Genomic DNA, 18,426 nt, shown 5'->3' with positions numbered 1-18,426 from the left:
CAGGGTTCTTTAAAGCTGCTGGAAACAAAGTTGCAGCTTTTCTTGGAGCAGGTCCGCTGTCCTCGGGAGTTTCTTGTCTTTTCGAAGCAGGGGCAGTCCTCAGAGGATGTCGAGGTCGCTGGTCCCTTTGGAAGGCGTCGCTGGAGCAGGATCTTTGGAAGGCAGGAGACAGGCCGGTGAGTTTCTGGAGCCAAGGCAGTTGTCGTCTTCTGGTCTTCCTCTGCAGGGGGTTTCAGCTAGGCAGTCCTTCTTCTTGTAGTTGCAGGAATCTAATTTTCTAGGGTTCAGGGTAGCCCTTAAATACTAAATTTAAGGGCGTGTTTAGGTCTGGGGGGTTAGTAGCCAATGGCTACTAGCCCTGAGGGTGGGTACACCCTCTTTGTGCCTCCTCCCAAGGGGAGGGGGTCACAATCCTAACCCTATTGGGGGAATCCTCCATCTGCAAGATGGAGGATTTCTAAAAGTTAGAGTCACTTCAGCTCAGGACACCTTAGGGGCTGTCCTGACTGGCCAGTGACTCCTCCTTGTTTTTCTCATTATTTTCTCCGGCCTTGCCGCCAAAAGTGGGGCCTGGCCGGAGGGGGCGGGCAACTCCACTAGCTGGAGTGTCCTGCTGGGATGGCACAAAGGAGGTGAGCCTTTGAGGCTCACCGCCAGGTGCGACAATTCCTGCCTGGGGGAGGTGTTAGCATCTCCACCCAGTGCAGGCTTTGTTACTGGCCTCAGAGTGACAAAGGCACTCTCCCCATGGGGCCAGCAACATGTCTCTGGTGTGGCAGGCTGCTGGAACTAGTCAGCCCACACAGACAGTCGGTTAAGTTTCAGGGGGCACCTCTAAGGTGCCCTCTGTGGTGTATTTTACAATAAAATGTACACTGGCATCAGTGTGCATTTATTGTGCTGAGAAGTTTGATACCAAACTTCCCAGTTTTCAGTGTAGCCATTATGGTGCTGTGGAGTTCGTGCTTGACAGACTCCCAGACCATATACTCTTATGGCTACCCTGCACTTACAATGTCTAAGGTTTTGTTTAGACACTGTAGGGGTACCATGCTCATGCACTGGTACCCTCACCTATGGTATAGTGCACCCTGCCTTAGGGCTGTAAGGCCTGCTAGAGGGGTGGCTTACCTATACTGCATAGGCAGTGAGAGGCTGGCATGGCACCCTGAGGGGAGTGCCATGTCGACTTACTCGTTTTGTCCTCACTAGCACACACAAGCTGGCAAGCAGTGTGTCTGTGCTGAGTGAGAGGTCTCCAGGGTGGCATAAGACATGCTGCAGCCCTTAGAGACCTTCCTTGGCATCAGGGCCCTTGGTACTAGAAGTACCAGTTACAAGGGACTTATCTGGATGCCAGGGTCTGCCAATTGTGGATACAAAAGTACAGGTTAGGGAAAGAACACTGGTGCTGGGGCCTGGTTAGCAGGCCTCAGCACACTTTCAATTGTAAACATAGCATCAGCAAAGGCAAAAAGTCAGGGGGCAACCATGCCAAGGAGGCATTTCCTTACACAACCCCCCCCCAAACGAAAGAGGATGAGACTAACCTTTCCCAAGAGAGTCTTCATTTTCTAAGTGGAAGAACCTGGAAAGGCCATCTGCATTGGCATGGGCAGTCCCAGGTCTGTGTTCCACTATAAAGTCCATTCCCTGTAGGGAGATGGACCACCTCAACAGTTTAGGATTTTCACCTTTCATTTGCATCAGCCATTTGAGAGGTCTGTGGTCAGTTTGAACTAGGAAGTGAGTCCCAAAGAGGTATGGTCTCAGCTTCTTCAGGGACCAAACCACCGCAAAGGCCTCCCTCTCAATGGCACTCCAACGCTGCTCCCTGGGGAGTAACCTCCTGCTAATGAAAGCAACAGGCTGGTCAAGGCCATCATCATTTGTTTGGGACAAAACTGCCCCTATCCCATGTTCAGAGGCATCAGTCTGCACAATGAACTGCTTAGAATAATCTGGAGCTTTTAGAACTGGTGCTGAGCACATTGCTTGTTTCAGGGTGTCAAAGGCCTGTTGGCATTCCACAGTCCAGTTCACTTTCTTGGGCATTTTCTTGGAGGTGAGTTCAGTGAGGGCTGTCACAATGGATCCATATCCCTTCACAAACCTCCTGTAATACCCAGTCAAGCCAAGGAATGCCCTGACTTGAGTCTGGGTTTTTGGAGCTACCCAGTCCAGAATAGTCTGGATCTTGGGTTGGAGTGGCTGAACTTGGCCTCCACCTACAAGGTGGCCCAAGTAAACCACAGTTCCCTGCCCTATCTGGCATTTGGATGCCTTGATAGAGAGGCCTGCAGATTGCAGAGCCTTCAAAACCTTCTTCAGGTGGACCAGGTGATCCTGCCAGGTGGAGCTAAAGACAGCAATATCATCAAGATAAGCTGTGCTAAAGGACTCCAAGCCAGCAAGGACTTGATTCACCAACCTTTGGAAGGTGGCAGGGGCATTCTTTAAACCAAAGGGCATAACAGTAAACTGATAATGCCCATCAGGTGTGGAGAATGAAAATGTCACTTACCCAGTGTACATCTGTTCGTGGCATCAGTCGCAGTAGATTCGCATGTTCTGCAATAGCTCGCCATCTGGTGTTGGGCCGGAGTGTTACAAGTTGTTTTTCTTCGAAGAAGTCTTTCGAGTCACGGGACCGAGTGACTCCTCCTTTTGTCTCCATTGCGCATGGGCGTCGACTCTATCCTCGATTGTTTTTCCCCGCAGAGGGTGAGGTAGGAGTTGAATTGTAGTAATAGTGCCCATGCAATGGAGTGACTAAGTATGCACCTATTTAAGGTTGAGATGATACATATATAAATAATTGAAGGTAACTTCCAAACTGCTACAGGCTCCCGGGGAGGCGGGTGGGCACATGCGAATCTACTGCGACTGATGCCACGAACAGATGTACACTGGGTAAGTGACATTTTCAGTTCGATGGCATCTGTCGCTGTAGATACGCATGTTCTGCATAGACTAGTAAGCAGTTATTTCCCCAAAAGCGGTGGATCAGCCTGTAGGAGTGGAAGTAGTCTGAAATAATGTCCTTAATACGGCTTGACCTACGGTGGCTTGTTGTGCGGATAACACGTCTACACAGTAGTGCTTGGTGAATGTGTGAGGCGTAGACCATGTGGCTGCCTTACATATTTCTTGCATTGGGATGTTTCCTAGAAAGGCCATGGTAGCACCTTTCTTTCTGGTTGAGTGTGCCCTTGGTGTAATGGGCAGCTGTCGTTTAGCTTTAAGGTAGCAGATTTGGATGCATTTAACTATCCATCTGGCTATACCTTGTTTTGAAATTGGGTTTCCTGCGTGAGGTTTTTGAAATGCAATAAAGAGTTGTTTAGTCTTTCTGATGTTTTTTGTTCTGTCAATGTAATACATTAATGCTCTTTTGACATCTAATGTATGTAGTGCCCTTTCAGCTACGGTATCTGGCTGTGGAAAGAACACTGGAAGTTCCACTGTTTGATTTAGATGGAACGGTGAAATAACCTTTGGCAAAAATTTAGGATTGGTTCTTAGGACGACTTTATTTTTGTGTAGTTGTATAAAAGGTTCCTGTATAGTAAACGCCTGAATCTCGCTTACTCTTCTTAGGGAAGTAATGGCGATGAGAAATGCCACCTTCCAGGTTAGGAACTGTATGTCGCAGGAGTGCATGGGTTCAAAAGGTGGACCCATAAGTCTAGTTAGGACAACATTTAGGTTCCATGAAGGAACAGGTGGTGTTCTTGGTGGTATAATTCTCCTAAGGCCCTCCATGAATGCTTTAATGACTGGTATCCTATATAGGGAAGTTGAATAGGTAGTTTGCAGGTATGCAGATATTGCTGCAAGGTGAATCTTAATGGAAGAGAAAGCTAGGTTAGATTTTTGTAAGTGAAGCAAGTAACCCACTACCTGTTCTGGAGTTGTGTGTAATGGTTGTATTTGATTAATATGGCAGTAGCAAACAAACCTCTTCCATTTACTCGCATAGCAGTGCCTGGTGGATGGCCTTCTGGCTTGTTTTATGACTTCCATACATTCTTGGGTAAGTTGTAAGTGCCCGAATTCTAGGATTTCAGGAGCCAGATTGCTAGATTCAGCGATGCTGGATCTGGGTGTCTGATCTTTTGGTTGTGCTGTGTCAACAGATCTGGCCTGTTGGGCAATTTGATGCAGGGTACCACTGATAGGTCTAGCAGCGTTGTGTACCAGGGTTGCCTTGCCCAAGTTGGTGCTATCAATATGAGTTTGAGTTTGCTTTGACTGAGTTTGTTTACCAGGTAAGGAAGGAGAGGGAGAGGAGGAAAAGCGTAAGCAAATATCCCTGACCAGTTCATCCATAGGGCATTGCCTTGGGATTGTTTGTGTGGGTATCTGGATGCGAAGTTTTGGCATTTTGCGTTCTCCCTTGTCGCAAACAAGTCTATCTGAGGTGTTCCCCAGAGTTTGAAATAAGTGTTCAGAATTTGGGGGTGAATTTCCCATTCGTGGACCTGTTGGTGATCTCGAGAGAGATTGTCTGCGAGTTGATTTTGTATCCCTGGTATAAACTGTGCAATTAGGCGAATTTGGTTGTGAATTGCCCAATGCCAAATTTTTTGTGCTAGCAGGCTTAACTGCGTGGAGTGCGTCCCCCCCTGCTTGTTTAGATAATACATTGTTGTCATGTTGTCTGTTTTGACGAGAATGTATTTGTGAACTATTATTGGTTGGAAAGCTTTTAGTGCTTGAAAAACTGCTAGAAGTTCTAGGTGATTGATATGCAGTTTTGTTTGATGTACGTTCCATTGTCCTTGTATGCTGTGTTGATCGAGGTGTGCTCCCCACCCTGTCATGGAAGCATCTGTTGTTATTACGTATTGTGGCACTGGGTCTTGGCAAGGCCGCCCCTTGTTTAAATTTATGTTGTTCCACCACAGAAGCGAGAGGTAAGTTTGGCGGTCTATTAACACCAGATCTAGAAGGTGACCCTGTGCTTGAGACCACTGTGATGCTAGGCATTGTTGTAAGGGCCTCATGTGCAGTCTTGCGTTTGGGACAATGGCTATGCATGATGACATCATGCCTAGGAGTTGTAATACCATCTTTGCTTGTATCTTTTGTGTTGGATACATGCGTTGTATGATGGTGTTGAAATTTTGAATTCTTTGTGGACTTGGAGTGGCTACTCCTTTTGATGTGTCTATTATGGCTCCCAGGTATTGTTGTACCTTGCGTGGCAGAATTTTGGATTTTGTGAAATTGACGGTGAACCCTAGTTTGAAGAGGGTTTGTATGATATGATTTGTGTGATTTGAGCACTCTATTAATGAATGGGCCTTGATTAGCCAGTCGTCTAGATATGGGAACACATGTATCTGCTGCCTTCTTATGTGTGCTGCGACTACCGCTAGACATTTGGTAAAGACTCTTGGTGCGGTTGTTAATCCGAAAGGCAGTACCTTGAATTGGTAATGTATTCCTTTGAATACAAACCTTAGGTATTTCCTGTGCGATGGGTGTATTGGTATATGGAAATAAGCATCCTTGAGGTCTAAAGTTGCCATGTAGTCGTGCAGCTTTAGCAATGGCAATACTTCTTGTAGTGTGACCATGTGGAAGTGGTCTGATTTGATGAAAGTGTTCACTACTCTGAGGTCTAGGATTGGTCTCAGTGTTTTGTCCTTCTTTGGTATCAGAAAGTACAGTGAGTAAACTCCTGTGTTTATTTGTGTGTTTGGCACTAATTCGATTGCATTCTTTTGCAATAGTGCCTGCACTTCTATCTCCAGGAGATTGGAATGGTGTGTTGTTAAATTTTGTGCTTTTGGTGGTATGTTTGGAGGGAATTGTAGAAATTCTATGCAATAACCATGTTGGATAATTGCTAGAACCCAAGTGTCTGTAGTGATTTTCTCCCATGCTCTGTAATAATGACCTATTCGTCCCCCCACTGGTGTTGTGTGGAGGGGGTGAGTGACATGTGAGTCACTGTTTAGTAGCAGGGGTTTTGGGGCTTTGGAATCTTCCTCTATTTCTAGGGAATTGCCCTCCTCTATATTGTCCCCGAAAACCTCCTTTATACTGTCCTTGGTAACTGGACGGTGTGGCTTGTGAGGTGCTGGCTTGTGTGCTTTGACCCCGAAACCCCCCTCGAAAGGGCGTTTTACGGAATGAGCTGTAATTCCCTCTGCTCTGCGGGGAGTAGAGTGCGCCCATGGCTTTGGCAGTGTCCGTATCTTTTTTGAGTTTCTCAATCGCTGTGTCCACTTCTGGACCGAACAGTTCTTTTTCATTAAAAGGCATATTGAGAACTGCTTGTTGAATCTCTGGTTTAAATCCAGACGTTCGGAGCCATGCATGCCTTCTGATAGTTACAGATGTATTAATTGTCCGTGCAGCTGTATCTGCAGCGTCCATGGAGGAGCGGATCTGGTTGTTGGAGATGGCCTGTCCCTCCTCAACCACTTGTTTTGCCCTATTTTGTAAGTCCTTGGGCAGATGTTCAATGAGATGTTGCATCTCGTCCCAGTGGGCTCTGTCATAGCGCGCAAGTAGTGCCTGGGAGTTCGCGATGCGCCACTGGTTTGCAGCTTGTGCTGCGACTCTTTTACCAGCTGCATCAAACTTGCGGCTTTCTTTATCTGGGGGTGGTGCATCTCCAGATGTGTGAGAGTTGGCCCTTTTCCTAGCTGCTCCTACAACGACAGAGTCTGGTGGCAGCTGTGTAGTGATGAAAACCGGGTCCGTAGGAGGCGGCTTATACTTTTTTTCTACCCTTGGTGTGATTGCCCTACTTTTAACCGGCTCCTTAAAGATGTCTTTTGCGTGGCGGAGCATACCAGGGAGCATAGGCAGGCTTTGGTATGAGCTGTGGGTGGAGGAGAGTGTGTTGAATAAGAAATCATCCTCGACCTGTTCTGAGTGGAGGCTTACGTGGTGAAATTGTGCTGCTCTAGCCACCACTTGAGAGTACGCGGTGCTGTCTTCTGGTGGAGATGGCTTCGCAGGGTATGCCTCCGGACTGTTATCTGACACTGGGGCGTCGTATAGGTCCCATGCGTCCTGATCTTGGTCACCCTGGCTCATGGTGGTGTGAGCTGGGGAGTGTGATGGAGTTTGTGCTGGTGAAACGTCAATCACGGGCGGAGGTGAGGGTGGTGGTGTAACTCTTTTCACCACTTTTGGTTGTGGTGTTTGTTCCGTCTGGAACTCCAACCTCCTCTTTCTCCTAATGGGGGGAAGGGTGCTTATTTTTCCTGTCCCCTGCTGAATGAAGATACGCTTTTGCGTATGGTCCGCATCAGTTGCTTGTAGCTCTTCCTCAAACCTATGCTTCTGCATTTGGGAGGTTAGCGAGTGCTCTTCTGTATAAGAGCCTGAAGCTGGGTCGCTTGCAGTTTGTTTCGGCATCGAAACTTTGTCTGCGTGTTTTTTCGGCTCCGAGGTGACTTTTTTCCTTTTCGGGGCCGAAACCTCTCGGCGTCGATCTGTTTCTGTGCCGCTGTCTCGGCGTCGAGCCGTGTCCACACCGGCATCACGGTGTCGAGGCTTGTCTCCAGCACTTTCTCGGTCCCGAGAAGGCTGCGTGCCGGTGTCTCGACCGGAGTCGGACGATCTCGGCACTGTTTGGGCCTTTTTCGGTGCCGATGGTCGGTCACCGAATTTATGGGTCGAGCCATGGCCTGGTGGCAGTGGCGTCCCCTGGGCCTTGTAAATGTTTCTCTGTGTGGTTTTCGACGTCTTACTCACGGTTTGTGTATCGTCGAATCCTTCGGAGTCGGAGTCTTGGATCGAGAAGGTACCTTCCTCTTCCTGTTCCTCGAACTCCCGTTGGGCTGTCGGTGCGGACGCCATCTGAAGTCTTCTGGCTCGACGGTCTCGGAGTGTTTTTCGGGACCGGAACGCACGACAGGCCTCGCAGGTGTCTTCGCTGTGCTCAGGTGACAGGCACAGGTTGCAGACCAAGTGTTGGTCTGTGTAGGGGTATTTATTGTGGCATTTGGGGCAGAAACGAAACGGGGTCCGTTCCATCGGCGTTCTTCAGCACGCGGTCGGGCCGACCAGGCCCCGACGGAGGATCGAAAAAACTACCCCGAAGGGCACCGGAGCTCTTCGATCTTCGATGCGGTGTTGAATGTAAGTACGCCGATCCCGAACGCAACAATACCGACGAAAATCTTCCGAAATTAGCTAATTTTCCGTTCCGAAACTCGGAGCGACAGGAACACGTCCGAACCCGATGGCGGAAAAAAAACAATCGAGGATAGAGTCGACGCCCATGCGCAATGGAGACAAAAGGAGGAGTCACTCGGTCCCGTGACTCGAAAGACTTCTTCGAAGAAAAACAACTTGTAACACTCCGGCCCAACACCAGATGGCGAGCTATTGCAGAACATGCGTATCTACAGCGACAGATGCCATCGAACTGCTGTTTTCTCTTTTGCTCCAGGTGCCATTTTTATTTGCCAGTACCCTGCTGTCAAGTCAAAGGTACTTAAGAATTTGGCAGCACCTAATTTATCTATGAGCTCATCAGCTCTTGGAATTGGATGAGCATCTGTCTTGGTGACAGAATTGAGCCCTCTGTAGTCCACACAAAACCTCATCTCTTTCTTTCCATCTTTGGTGTGAGGTTTGGGGACTAAGACCACTGGGCTAGCCCAGGGGCTGTCAGAGCGCTCAATTACTCCCAATTCCAGCATCTTGTGGACTTCCACCTTGATGCTTTCCTTAACATGGTCAGACTGTCTAAAGATTTTGTTTTTGACAGGCATGCTGTCTCCTGTGTCCACATCATGGGTACACAGGTGTGTCTGACCAGGGGTTAAGGAGAAGAGTTCAGGAAACTGTTGTAGGACTCTCCTACAATCAGCTTGCTGTTGGCCAGAGAGGGTGTCTGAGTAGATCACTCCATCTACTGTGCCATCTTTTGGGTCTGATGATAGAAGATCAGGGAGAGGTTCACTCTCTGCCTCCTGATCCTCATCTGTTACCATCAACAGATTCACATCAGCCCTGTCATGGAAGAGCTTAAGGCGGTTCACATGGATCACCCTCTTGGGGCTCCTGCTTGTGCCCAGGTCCACCAAGTAGGTGACCTGACTCTTCCTTTCTAGTACTGGGTAAGGGCCACTCCATTTGTCCTGGAGTGCCCTGGGAGCCACAGGCTCCAGAACCCAGACTTTCTGCCCTGGTTGGAACTCAACCAGTGCAGCCTTTTGGTCATACCAAAACTTCTGGAGTTGTTGGCTGGCCTCAAGGTTTTTGGTTGCCTTTTCCATGTACTCTGCCATTCTAGAGCGAAGGCCAAGTACATAGCCCACTATGGCCCTCATTCTGACGCTGGCGGTCTTTGACCGCCAGGGCGGAGGACCGCGGGAGCACCGCCGACAAGCCGGCGGTGCTCCAATGGGGATTCCGACCGCGGCGGTAAAGCCGCGGTCGGACCGGCACCACTGGCGGGGTCCCGCCAGTGTACCGCGGCCCCATTGAATCCTCCGCGGCGGCGCAGCTTGCTGCACCGCCGCGGGGATTCTGACCCCCCCTACCGCCATCCAGATCCCGGCGGTCGGACCGCCGAGATCCGGATGGCGGTAGGGGGGGTCGCGGGGCCCCTGGGGGCCCCTGCAGTGCCCATGCCACTGGCATGGGCATTGCAGGGGCCCCCGTAAGAGGGCCCCTACATGTATTTCACTGTCTGCTGTGCAGACAGTGAAATACGCGACGGGTGCAACTGCACCCGTCGCACAGCTTCCACTCCGCCGGCTCGATTCCGAGCCGGCTTCATCGTGGAAGCCTCTTTCCCGCTGGGCTGGCTGGCGGTCTGAAGGAGACCGCCCGCCAGCCCAGCGGGAAAGTCAGAATTACCGCCGCGGTCTTTCGACCGCGGAACGGTAACCTGACGGCGGGACTTTGGCGGGCGGCCTCCGCCGCCCGCCAAGGTCAGAATGAGGGCCTATGTCTTGTTTTGGCTCATGGAGAGGTCTCTCCCAGCCTTCTTTAACAAGGGCAAGTGGTCCCCTTACAGGATGACCAAACAGAAGTTCAAAGGGTGAGAATCCTACTCCCTTCTGTGGCACCTCTCTGTAAGCGAAAAGCAGACATGGCAAGAGGACATCCCATCTCCTTTTGAGTTTTTCTGGGAGCCCCATGATCATGCCTTTTAATGTCTTGTTGAATCTCTCAACCAAGCCATTAGTTTGTGGATGGTATGGTGTAGTGAATTTATAAGTCACTCCACACTCATTCCACATGTGCTTTAGGTATGCTGACATGAAGTTGGTACCTCTGTCAGACACCACCTCCTTAGGGAAACCCACTCTGGTAAAGATACCAATGAGGGCCTTGGCTACTGCAGGGGCAGTAGTCGACCTAAGGGGAATAGCTTCAGGATACCTGGTAGCATGATCCACTACTACCAGGATATACATATTTCCTGAGGCTGTGGGAGGTTCTAGTGGACCAACTATGTCCACACCCACTCTTTCAAAGGGAACCCCCACCACTGGAAGTGGAATGAGGGGGGCCTTTGGGTGCCCACCTGTCTTACCACTGGCTTGACAGGTGGGGCAGGAGAGGCAAAACTCCTTAACCATGTTGGACATATTGGGCCAGTAGAAGTGGTTGACTAACCTCTCCCACGTCTTGGTTTGTCCCAAATGTCCAGCAAGGGGAATGTCATGGGCCAATGTTAGGATGAACTTCCTGAACAGCTGAGGCACTACCACTCTCCTAGTGGCACCAGGTTTGGGGTCTCTGGCCTCAGTGTATAGGAGTCCATCTTCCCAATAGACCCTATGTGTTCCATTTTTCTTGCCTTTGGACTCTTCAGCAGCTTGCTGCCTAAGGCCTTCAAGAGAGGGACAGGTTTCTTGTCCCTTACACAGCTCCTCCCTTGAGGGTCCCCCTGGGCCTAAGAGCTCAACCTGGTAAGGTTCAAGCTCCAAAGGCTCAGTTCCCTCAGAGGGCAGAACTTCTTCCTGAGAAGAGAGGTTCCCTTTCTTTTGTTGTGTTGCAGTTGGTTTCCCAACTGACTTTCCTGTTCTCTTGGTAGGCTGGGCCATTCTTCCAGACTCCAGCTCTACTTGTTCACCCTGTGCCTTGCATTGTGCTCTTGTTTTCACACACACCAGTTCAGGGATACCCAGCATTGCTGCATGGGTTTTTAGTTCTACCTCAGCCCATGCTGAGGACTCCAGGTCATTTCCAAGCAGACAGTCCACTGGGATATTTGAGGAGACCACCACCTGTTTCAGGCCATTGACCCCTCCCCATTCTAAAGTAACCATTGCCATGGGATGTACTTTTTTCTGATTGTCAGCGTTGGTGACTGTGTAAGTTTTTCCAGTCAGGTATTGGCCAGGGGAAACCAGTTTCTCTGTCACCATGGTGACACTGGCACCTGTATCCCTCAGGCCCTCTATTCTAGTCCCATTAATTAAGAGTTGCTGTCTGTATTTTTGCATGTTAGGCGGCCAGACAGCTAGTGTGGCTAAATCCACCCCACCCTCAGAAACTAGAGTAGCTTCAGTGTGGACCCTGATTTGCTCTGGGCACACTGTTGATCCCACTTGGAGACTAGCCATACCAGTGTTACCTGGATGGGAGTTTGGAGTGGAACCTTTCTTGGGACAGGCCTTGTCTCCAGTTTGGTGTCCATGCTGTTTACAGCTATGACACCAGGCCTTTTTGGGATCAAAGTTTTTACCCTTGTACCCATTGTTTTGTGAAGAGGCTCTGGGCCCACCCTCCTGTGCAGGTTTTTGGGGGCCTGTAGAAGACTCTTTACTATTTTTAGTTTTGGTTGTCTCATCACCCTTCCCCTGGGGAGTCTTTGTGACCCCTTTCTTTTGGTCACCCCCTGTTGAAGTCTTGGACACCCTTGTCTTGACCCAATGGTCCGCCTTCTTTCCCAATTCTTGGGGAGAAATTGGTCCTATGTCTACCAGATGCTGATGCAGTTTATCATTGAAACAATTACTTAACAGGTGTTCTTTCACAAATAAATTGTACAGCCCATCATAATTACTTACACCACTGCCTTGAATCCAACCATCTAGTGTTTTCACTGAGTAGTCAACAAAGTCAACCCAGGTCTGGCTCGAGGATTTTTGAGCCCCCCTGAACCTAATCCTGTACTCCTCAGTGGAGAATCCAAAGCCCTCAATCAGGGTACCCTTCATGAGGTCATAAGATTCTGCATCTTTTCCAGAGAGTGTGAGGAGTCTATCCCTACACTTTCCAGTGAACATTTCCCAAAGGAGAGCACCCCAGTGAGATCTGTTCACTTTTCTGGTTACACAAGCCCTCTCAAAAGCTGTGAACCACTTGGTGATGTCATCACCATCTTCAAATTTGGTCACAATCCCTTTGGGGATTTTTAACATGTCAGGAGAATCAATGACCCTATTTATATTGCTGCCACCATTGATGGGTCCTAGGCCCATCTCTTGTCTTTCCCTTTCTATGGCTAGGAGCTGTCTCTCTAAAGCCAATCTTTTGGCCATCCTGGCTAACAGGAGGTCATCTTCACTGAGAGCATCCTCAGTGATTTCAGAAATGTGGGACCCTCCTGTGAGGGACTCACTATTTCTGACTAACACAGTTGGAGACAGGACTTGAGGGGTCCTGTTCTCCCTATTTAGGACTGGAGGAGGGACATTGGCCTCCAAGTCACTAATTTCTTCCTCTGTGAGGTCATCATCAGAGGGGTTGGCTTTTTCAAACTCTGCCAACAGCTCCTGGAGCTGAATTTTGGTAGGTCTGGAGCCAATGGTTATTTTCTTTATATTACAGAGAGACCTTAGCTCCCTCATCTTAAGATGGAGGTAAGGTGTGGTGTCGAGTTCCACCACCTGCATCTCTGTATCAGACATTATTCTGCTAAGAGTTGGAATACTTTTTAAAGAATCTAAAACTGTTTCTAGAATCTAATTTCAAACTTTTAACAAACTTTTAAACTCTAAAAGACAATGCTAAACAGGGACTTAACACACAAGGCCCTAGCAGGACTTTTAAGAATTTAGAAAAATTTCAAATTGCAAAAATGAATTTCTAATGACAATTTTGGAATTTGTCGTGTGATCAGGTATTGGCTGAGTAGTCCAGCAAATGCAAAGTCTTGTACCCCACCGCTGATCCACCAATGTAGGAAGTTGGCTCTGTATGCACTATTTCAAAGTAAGGAATAGTATGCACAGAGTCCAAGGGTTCCCCTTAGAGGTAAAATAGTGGTAAAAATAGATAATACTAATGCTCTATTTTGTGGTAGTGTGGTCGAGCAGTAGGCTTATCCAAGGAGTAGTGTTAAGCATTTGTTGTACATACACATAGACAATAAATGAGGTACACACACTCAGAGACAAATCCAGCCAATAGGTTTTTGTATAGAAAAATATCTTTTCTTAGTTTATTTTAAGAACCACAGGTTCAAATTCTACATGTAATATCTCATTCGAAAGGTATTGCAGGTAAGTACTTTAGGAACTTCAAATCATCAAAATTGCATGTATACTTTTCAAGTTATTCACAAATAGCTGTTTTAAAAGTGGACACTTAGTGCAATTTTCACAGTTCCTAGGGGAGGTAAGTATTTGTTAGGTTAACCAGGTAAGTAAGACACTTACAGGGCTTAGTTCTTGGTCCAAGGTAGCCCACCGTTGGGGGTTCAGAGCAACCCCAAAGTCACCACACCAGCAGCTCAGGGCCGGTCAGGTGCAGAGTTCAAAGTGGTGCCCAAAACACATAGGCTAGAATGGAGAGAAGGGGGTGCCCCGGTTCCGGTCTGCTTGCAGGTAAGTACCCGCGTCTTCGGAGGGCAGACCAGAGGGGTTTTGTAGGGCACCGGGGGGGACACAAGCCCACACAGAAATTTCACCCTCAGCAGCGCGGGGGCGGCCGGGTGCAGTGTAGAAACAAGCGTCGGGTTTGTAATGGAAGTCAATGGGAGATCTAGGGATCTCTTCAGCGCTGCAGGCAGGCAAGGGGGGGGTTCCTCGGGGAAACCTCCACTTGATCAAGGGAGAGGGACTCCTGGGGGTCACTCCTCCAGTGAAAGTCCGGTCCTTCAGGTCCTGGGGGCTGCGGGTGCAGGGTCTCTCCCAGGTGTCGGGACTTAGGATTCAAAGAGTCGCGGTCAGGGGAAGCCTCGGGATTCCCTCTGCAGGCGGCGCTGTGGGGGCTCAGGGGGGACAGGTTTTGGTACTCACAGTCTTAGAGTAGTCCTGGGGTCCCTCCTGAGGTGTTGGATCGCCACCAGCCGAGTCGGGGTCGCCGGGTGCAGTGTTGCAAGTCTCACGCTTCTTGCGGGGAGCTTGCAGGGTTCTTTAAAGCTGCTGGAAACAAAGTTGCAGCTTTTCTTGGAGCAGGTCCGCTGTCCTCTGGAGTTTCTTGTCTTTTCGAAGCAGGGGCAGTCCTCAGAGGATGTCGAGGTCGCTGGTCCCTTTGGAAGGCGTCGCTGGAGCAGGATCTTTGGAAGGCAGGAGACAGGCCGGTGAGTTTCTGGAGCCAAGGCAGTTGTCGTCTTCTGGTCTTCCTCTGCAGGGGGTTTCAGCTAGGCAGTCCTTCTTCTTGTAGTTGCAGGAATCTAATTTTCTAGGGTTCAGGGTAGCCCTTAAATACTAAATTTAAGGGCGTGTTTAGGTCTGGGGGGTTAGTAGCCAATGGCTACTAGCCCTGAGGGTGGGTACACCCTCTTTGTGCCTCCTCCCAAGGGGAGGGGGTCACAATCCTAACCCTATTGGGGGAATCCTCCATCTGCAAGATGGAGGATTTCTAAAAGTTAGAGTCACTTCAGCTCAGGACACCTTAGGGGCTGTCCTGACTGGCCAGTGACTCCTCCTTGTTTTTCTCATTATTTTCTCCGGCCTTGCCGCCAAAAGTGGGGCCTGGCCGGAGGGGGCGGGCAACTCCACTAGCTGGAGTGTCCTGCTGGGATGGCACAAAGGAGGTGAGCCTTTGAGGCTCACCGCCAGGTGCGACAATTCCTGCCTGGGGGAGGTGTTAGCATCTCCACCCAGTGCAGGCTTTGTTACTGGCCTCAGAGTGACAAAGGCACTCTCCCCATGGGGCCAGCAACATGTCTCTGGTGTGGCAGGCTGCTGGAACTAGTCAGCCCACACAGACAGTCGGTTAAGTTTCAGGGGGCACCTCTAAGGTGCCCTCTGTGGTGTATTTTACAATAAAATGTACACTGGCATCAGTGTGCATTTATTGTGCTGAGAAGTTTGATACCAAACTTCCCAGTTTTCAGTGTAGCCATTATGGTGCTGTGGAGTTCGTGCTTGACAGACTCCCAGACCATATACTCTTATGGCTACCCTGCACTTACAATGTCTAAGGTTTTGTTTAGACACTGTAGGGGTACCATGCTCATGCACTGGTACCCTCACCTATGGTATAGTGCACCCTGCCTTAGGGCTGTAAGGCCTGCTAGAGGGGTGGCTTACCTATACTGCATAGGCAGTGAGAGGCTGGCATGGCACCCTGAGGGGAGTGCCATGTCGACTTACTCGTTTTGTCCTCACTAGCACACACAAGCTGGCAAGCAGTGTGTCTGTGCTGAGTGAGAGGTCTCCAGGGTGGCATAAGACATGCTGCAGCCCTTAGAGACCTTCCTTGGCATCAGGGCCCTTGGTACTAGAAGTACCAGTTACAAGGGACTTATCTGGATGCCAGGGTCTGCCAATTGTGGATACAAAAGTACAGGTTAGGGAAAGAACACTGGTGCTGGGGCCTGGTTAGCAGGCCTCAGCACACTTTCAATTGTAAACATAGCATCAGCAAAGGCAAAAAGTCAGGGGGCAACCATGCCAAGGAGGCATTTCCTTACAGCCTTCACAGACATGTTCTTAATATTGGATAAACTAAATTCTCCCAAATATGTATCACTTTCAAGAAACAAAAGGGTGGGATGGTACATTTCAGTTTTTGCTTTTTTTTGGTCACTAAAACATAAGCGTATCGTTGTTATCAAGTTCTCCCCCGCGCACTTCTACACATGCACCGATTCTACATAAAAAGGATCAACTGCAAATGCCTCTAAACTCCACTATTAAGTTGTCGGGGTGCCATAATGCCAGCGATGCACACCCCTCAGCCAAGGGCTGATCCATCCATCATGCCAGACCTGGGCCTGTGTGCAGTTACTCTCTCTCACACATATTCAGGAGCAGCCTCCAGGCCTCGGCAGTAACACTCATCCACTGCTCCTGGTCCCTGTATCAAAACCACATTTGCAGGCCCCCACTTAGAAAGGGGTGTGATGGATAGGACCCCTTCATCATACGACCAATACCACATGGTTTCCAGTAAACTGAACGGTGACTAGCCATGTACTGTAGTCACACCACTTGTGAGGCCTCTGAATCCATAGGAGCAGTGGGGGGGCTGAGATGCGAGTTCAGAGCACCCCCCATTAGAAAGCTAAGGGCAGCAGCCCCACCTGTGTATTCAGAGTGCTTCCCCCGTAAAAGACAAAAGTGCTTGCCCGTCACAAATGGACTACATACTCTCCAAGACGGCCGTGACTTAAAGTGACCAAATCTGTGTGGTGCCATCTCAAGTAGGGCATAGAAGACAGATCTCTGCAGTAACTGCACTGACCAGCTGAGCTTTCACAGGTTGCTGCCTCTGTGCAGCGAGAGCCTGACCGCATTTTTCATCAGTTCTACTAGAATAGATTATGGTTCAGGACTACAGAGAGAATAATTAAAAGCGTAGGATTTAGGGGAATTTCCACTGTGACAATAGATTAATGAAGACAACCAAGAAAATATCCAGTCAGGGCAATATCAATCTATCCTCCATCCCCACTCTGACTCACCCCAAATCCATTCCACTACTTTCATCTCCTAAATAACCCTGCCTACGCTCTTCCCTCCTTTTCCACATCTAACTAACCCATACCTCACTTTACTACTATGATCTCCCAAGCAACCCTACTAAATTCTCCCTCCTTTATCTCACCTTTAACTCATCCAAAACCCCTCCTGATCCTATGATCTCCCTAACCCTTCCACAGACTCTTCCCTCCTCCATCCCCCCTTTACTCATCCCAAGCCTCATCCTATTACCATAAACTCCCAATAAACACTTCTGGATTCTTCCCTCCTCTAGCCCTCCATTACGCCAGTCAATCCAACTAACAAACTCACATATCCGCGGCTCAAATTAACTCTTAATAATACTAAAATTTTACTCATATTTCCCCATACTAATCCACCACTAATTCCTTTTGGGTTCCAGATTAGCGTGCTACTCGCCAAATAGCACTTTGACGCCTTGTCAGGGGTAGTAAGCGCTATATAAATACTAATACAATACAATACAATAAGATGACTTTGGAGACACCTGGCTCTGCTCTCTTTGCAATCTCATGAACATACCAACCTCGTGTATTTTGATAAAACAGGAAAAATCAAACCTTTTCAAGGCCCAGAGATGTAAGAGGAGGCAGATGGGAGGGCAGAATAAGGGCATTTGTGGGGGGCAGACCCATCCTTTGAACAATGCAAATATACCTTTATCTGAGTGAACACTGGGGCTGCTGTCAAATCCATCTTCTTCAGCGCCATCCAGAAAATCCATTTCTGTCTTAGTGGGGAAGAGAGGAGTTTCTGTGAAGGACCAAAAAAATGTTGAGTTTCCAGATGTATATGGTTTATTTATTTGCATAGCAAAGTTGAACTTTAGACAAAAGCTCACTCCCAACAGGTTGCAGTTTATTTTGGAAAGCAGCAAAGCCAGTAACATTTAAAGAATCCTTTAGACATGGCTTCCAGTAAACTGCACGGTGACTAGCCGCCATGTATTGTAGTCACACTACTTGTGAGGCCTTTGAATCCATAGGAGCAGTGGAGGGGAGGGGGGCTGAGATGTGAGTTCAGAGCACCCCCCCCCCCTCCATTAGAGAGCTAAGGGCAGCAGCCCCACCTGAGTATTCAGAGTGCTTCCCCCGTAAAAGACAAAAGTGCTCACCCATCACAAATGGACTACATACTCTCCAAGACGGCCGTCACTTAAAGTGACCAAATCTGTGTGGTGCCATCTCAAGTAGGGCATAGAAGACAGAATATCAATGTTTTAGTTCCTCAAGCACAGCCTGTCATGGACGAGTCCTCAGTGTAGAGATCCCTGCAATAACTGCACTGACCAGCTGAGCTTTCACAGGTTACTGCCTCTGTGCAGTGAGAGCCTGACCGCATTTTTCAGCAGTTCTACTGAATAGATTATGGTTCAGCAGTACAGAGTGAACAATTAAAGCTAGGATTTAGGGCAATTTCCACTGTGACAATAGATTAACAAAGGCAACCAGGAAAATATCCAGTCAGGGCAATAGGATAACTTTGGAGACACCTGGCTCTGCTCTCTTTGCAATCTCATGAACGTACCAGCCTCATGTATTTTGATAAAACAGGAAAAATCAAACCTTTGCTAGGCCCAGAGACGTAAGAG

General features: G+C 48.8%; 1 protein-coding gene across 3 annotated transcripts in view; it reads right to left on the bottom strand.

Annotated features, from left to right (window-relative positions):
* The window catches only part of LOC138303508 (oocyte zinc finger protein XlCOF6-like), a 163,208-nt gene that overhangs the window by 97,955 nt on the left and 46,827 nt on the right, over nucleotides 1-18,426 (bottom strand). For all 3 annotated transcript variants that reach the window (XM_069242687.1, XM_069242688.1, XM_069242689.1), the window contains exon 7: nucleotides 17,493-17,588. In XM_069242687.1, coding sequence (XP_069098788.1) covers nucleotides 17,493-17,588 — 96 coding nt within the window. The remainder of the gene's footprint in view (nucleotides 1-17,492; nucleotides 17,589-18,426) is intronic.

Source organism: Pleurodeles waltl, chromosome 7, assembly GCF_031143425.1.
Source record: "Pleurodeles waltl isolate 20211129_DDA chromosome 7, aPleWal1.hap1.20221129, whole genome shotgun sequence".
Taxonomy (NCBI): Eukaryota; Metazoa; Chordata; class Amphibia; order Caudata; family Salamandridae; genus Pleurodeles; species Pleurodeles waltl.
This window is presented reverse-complemented; position numbering and strand designations above follow the sequence as displayed.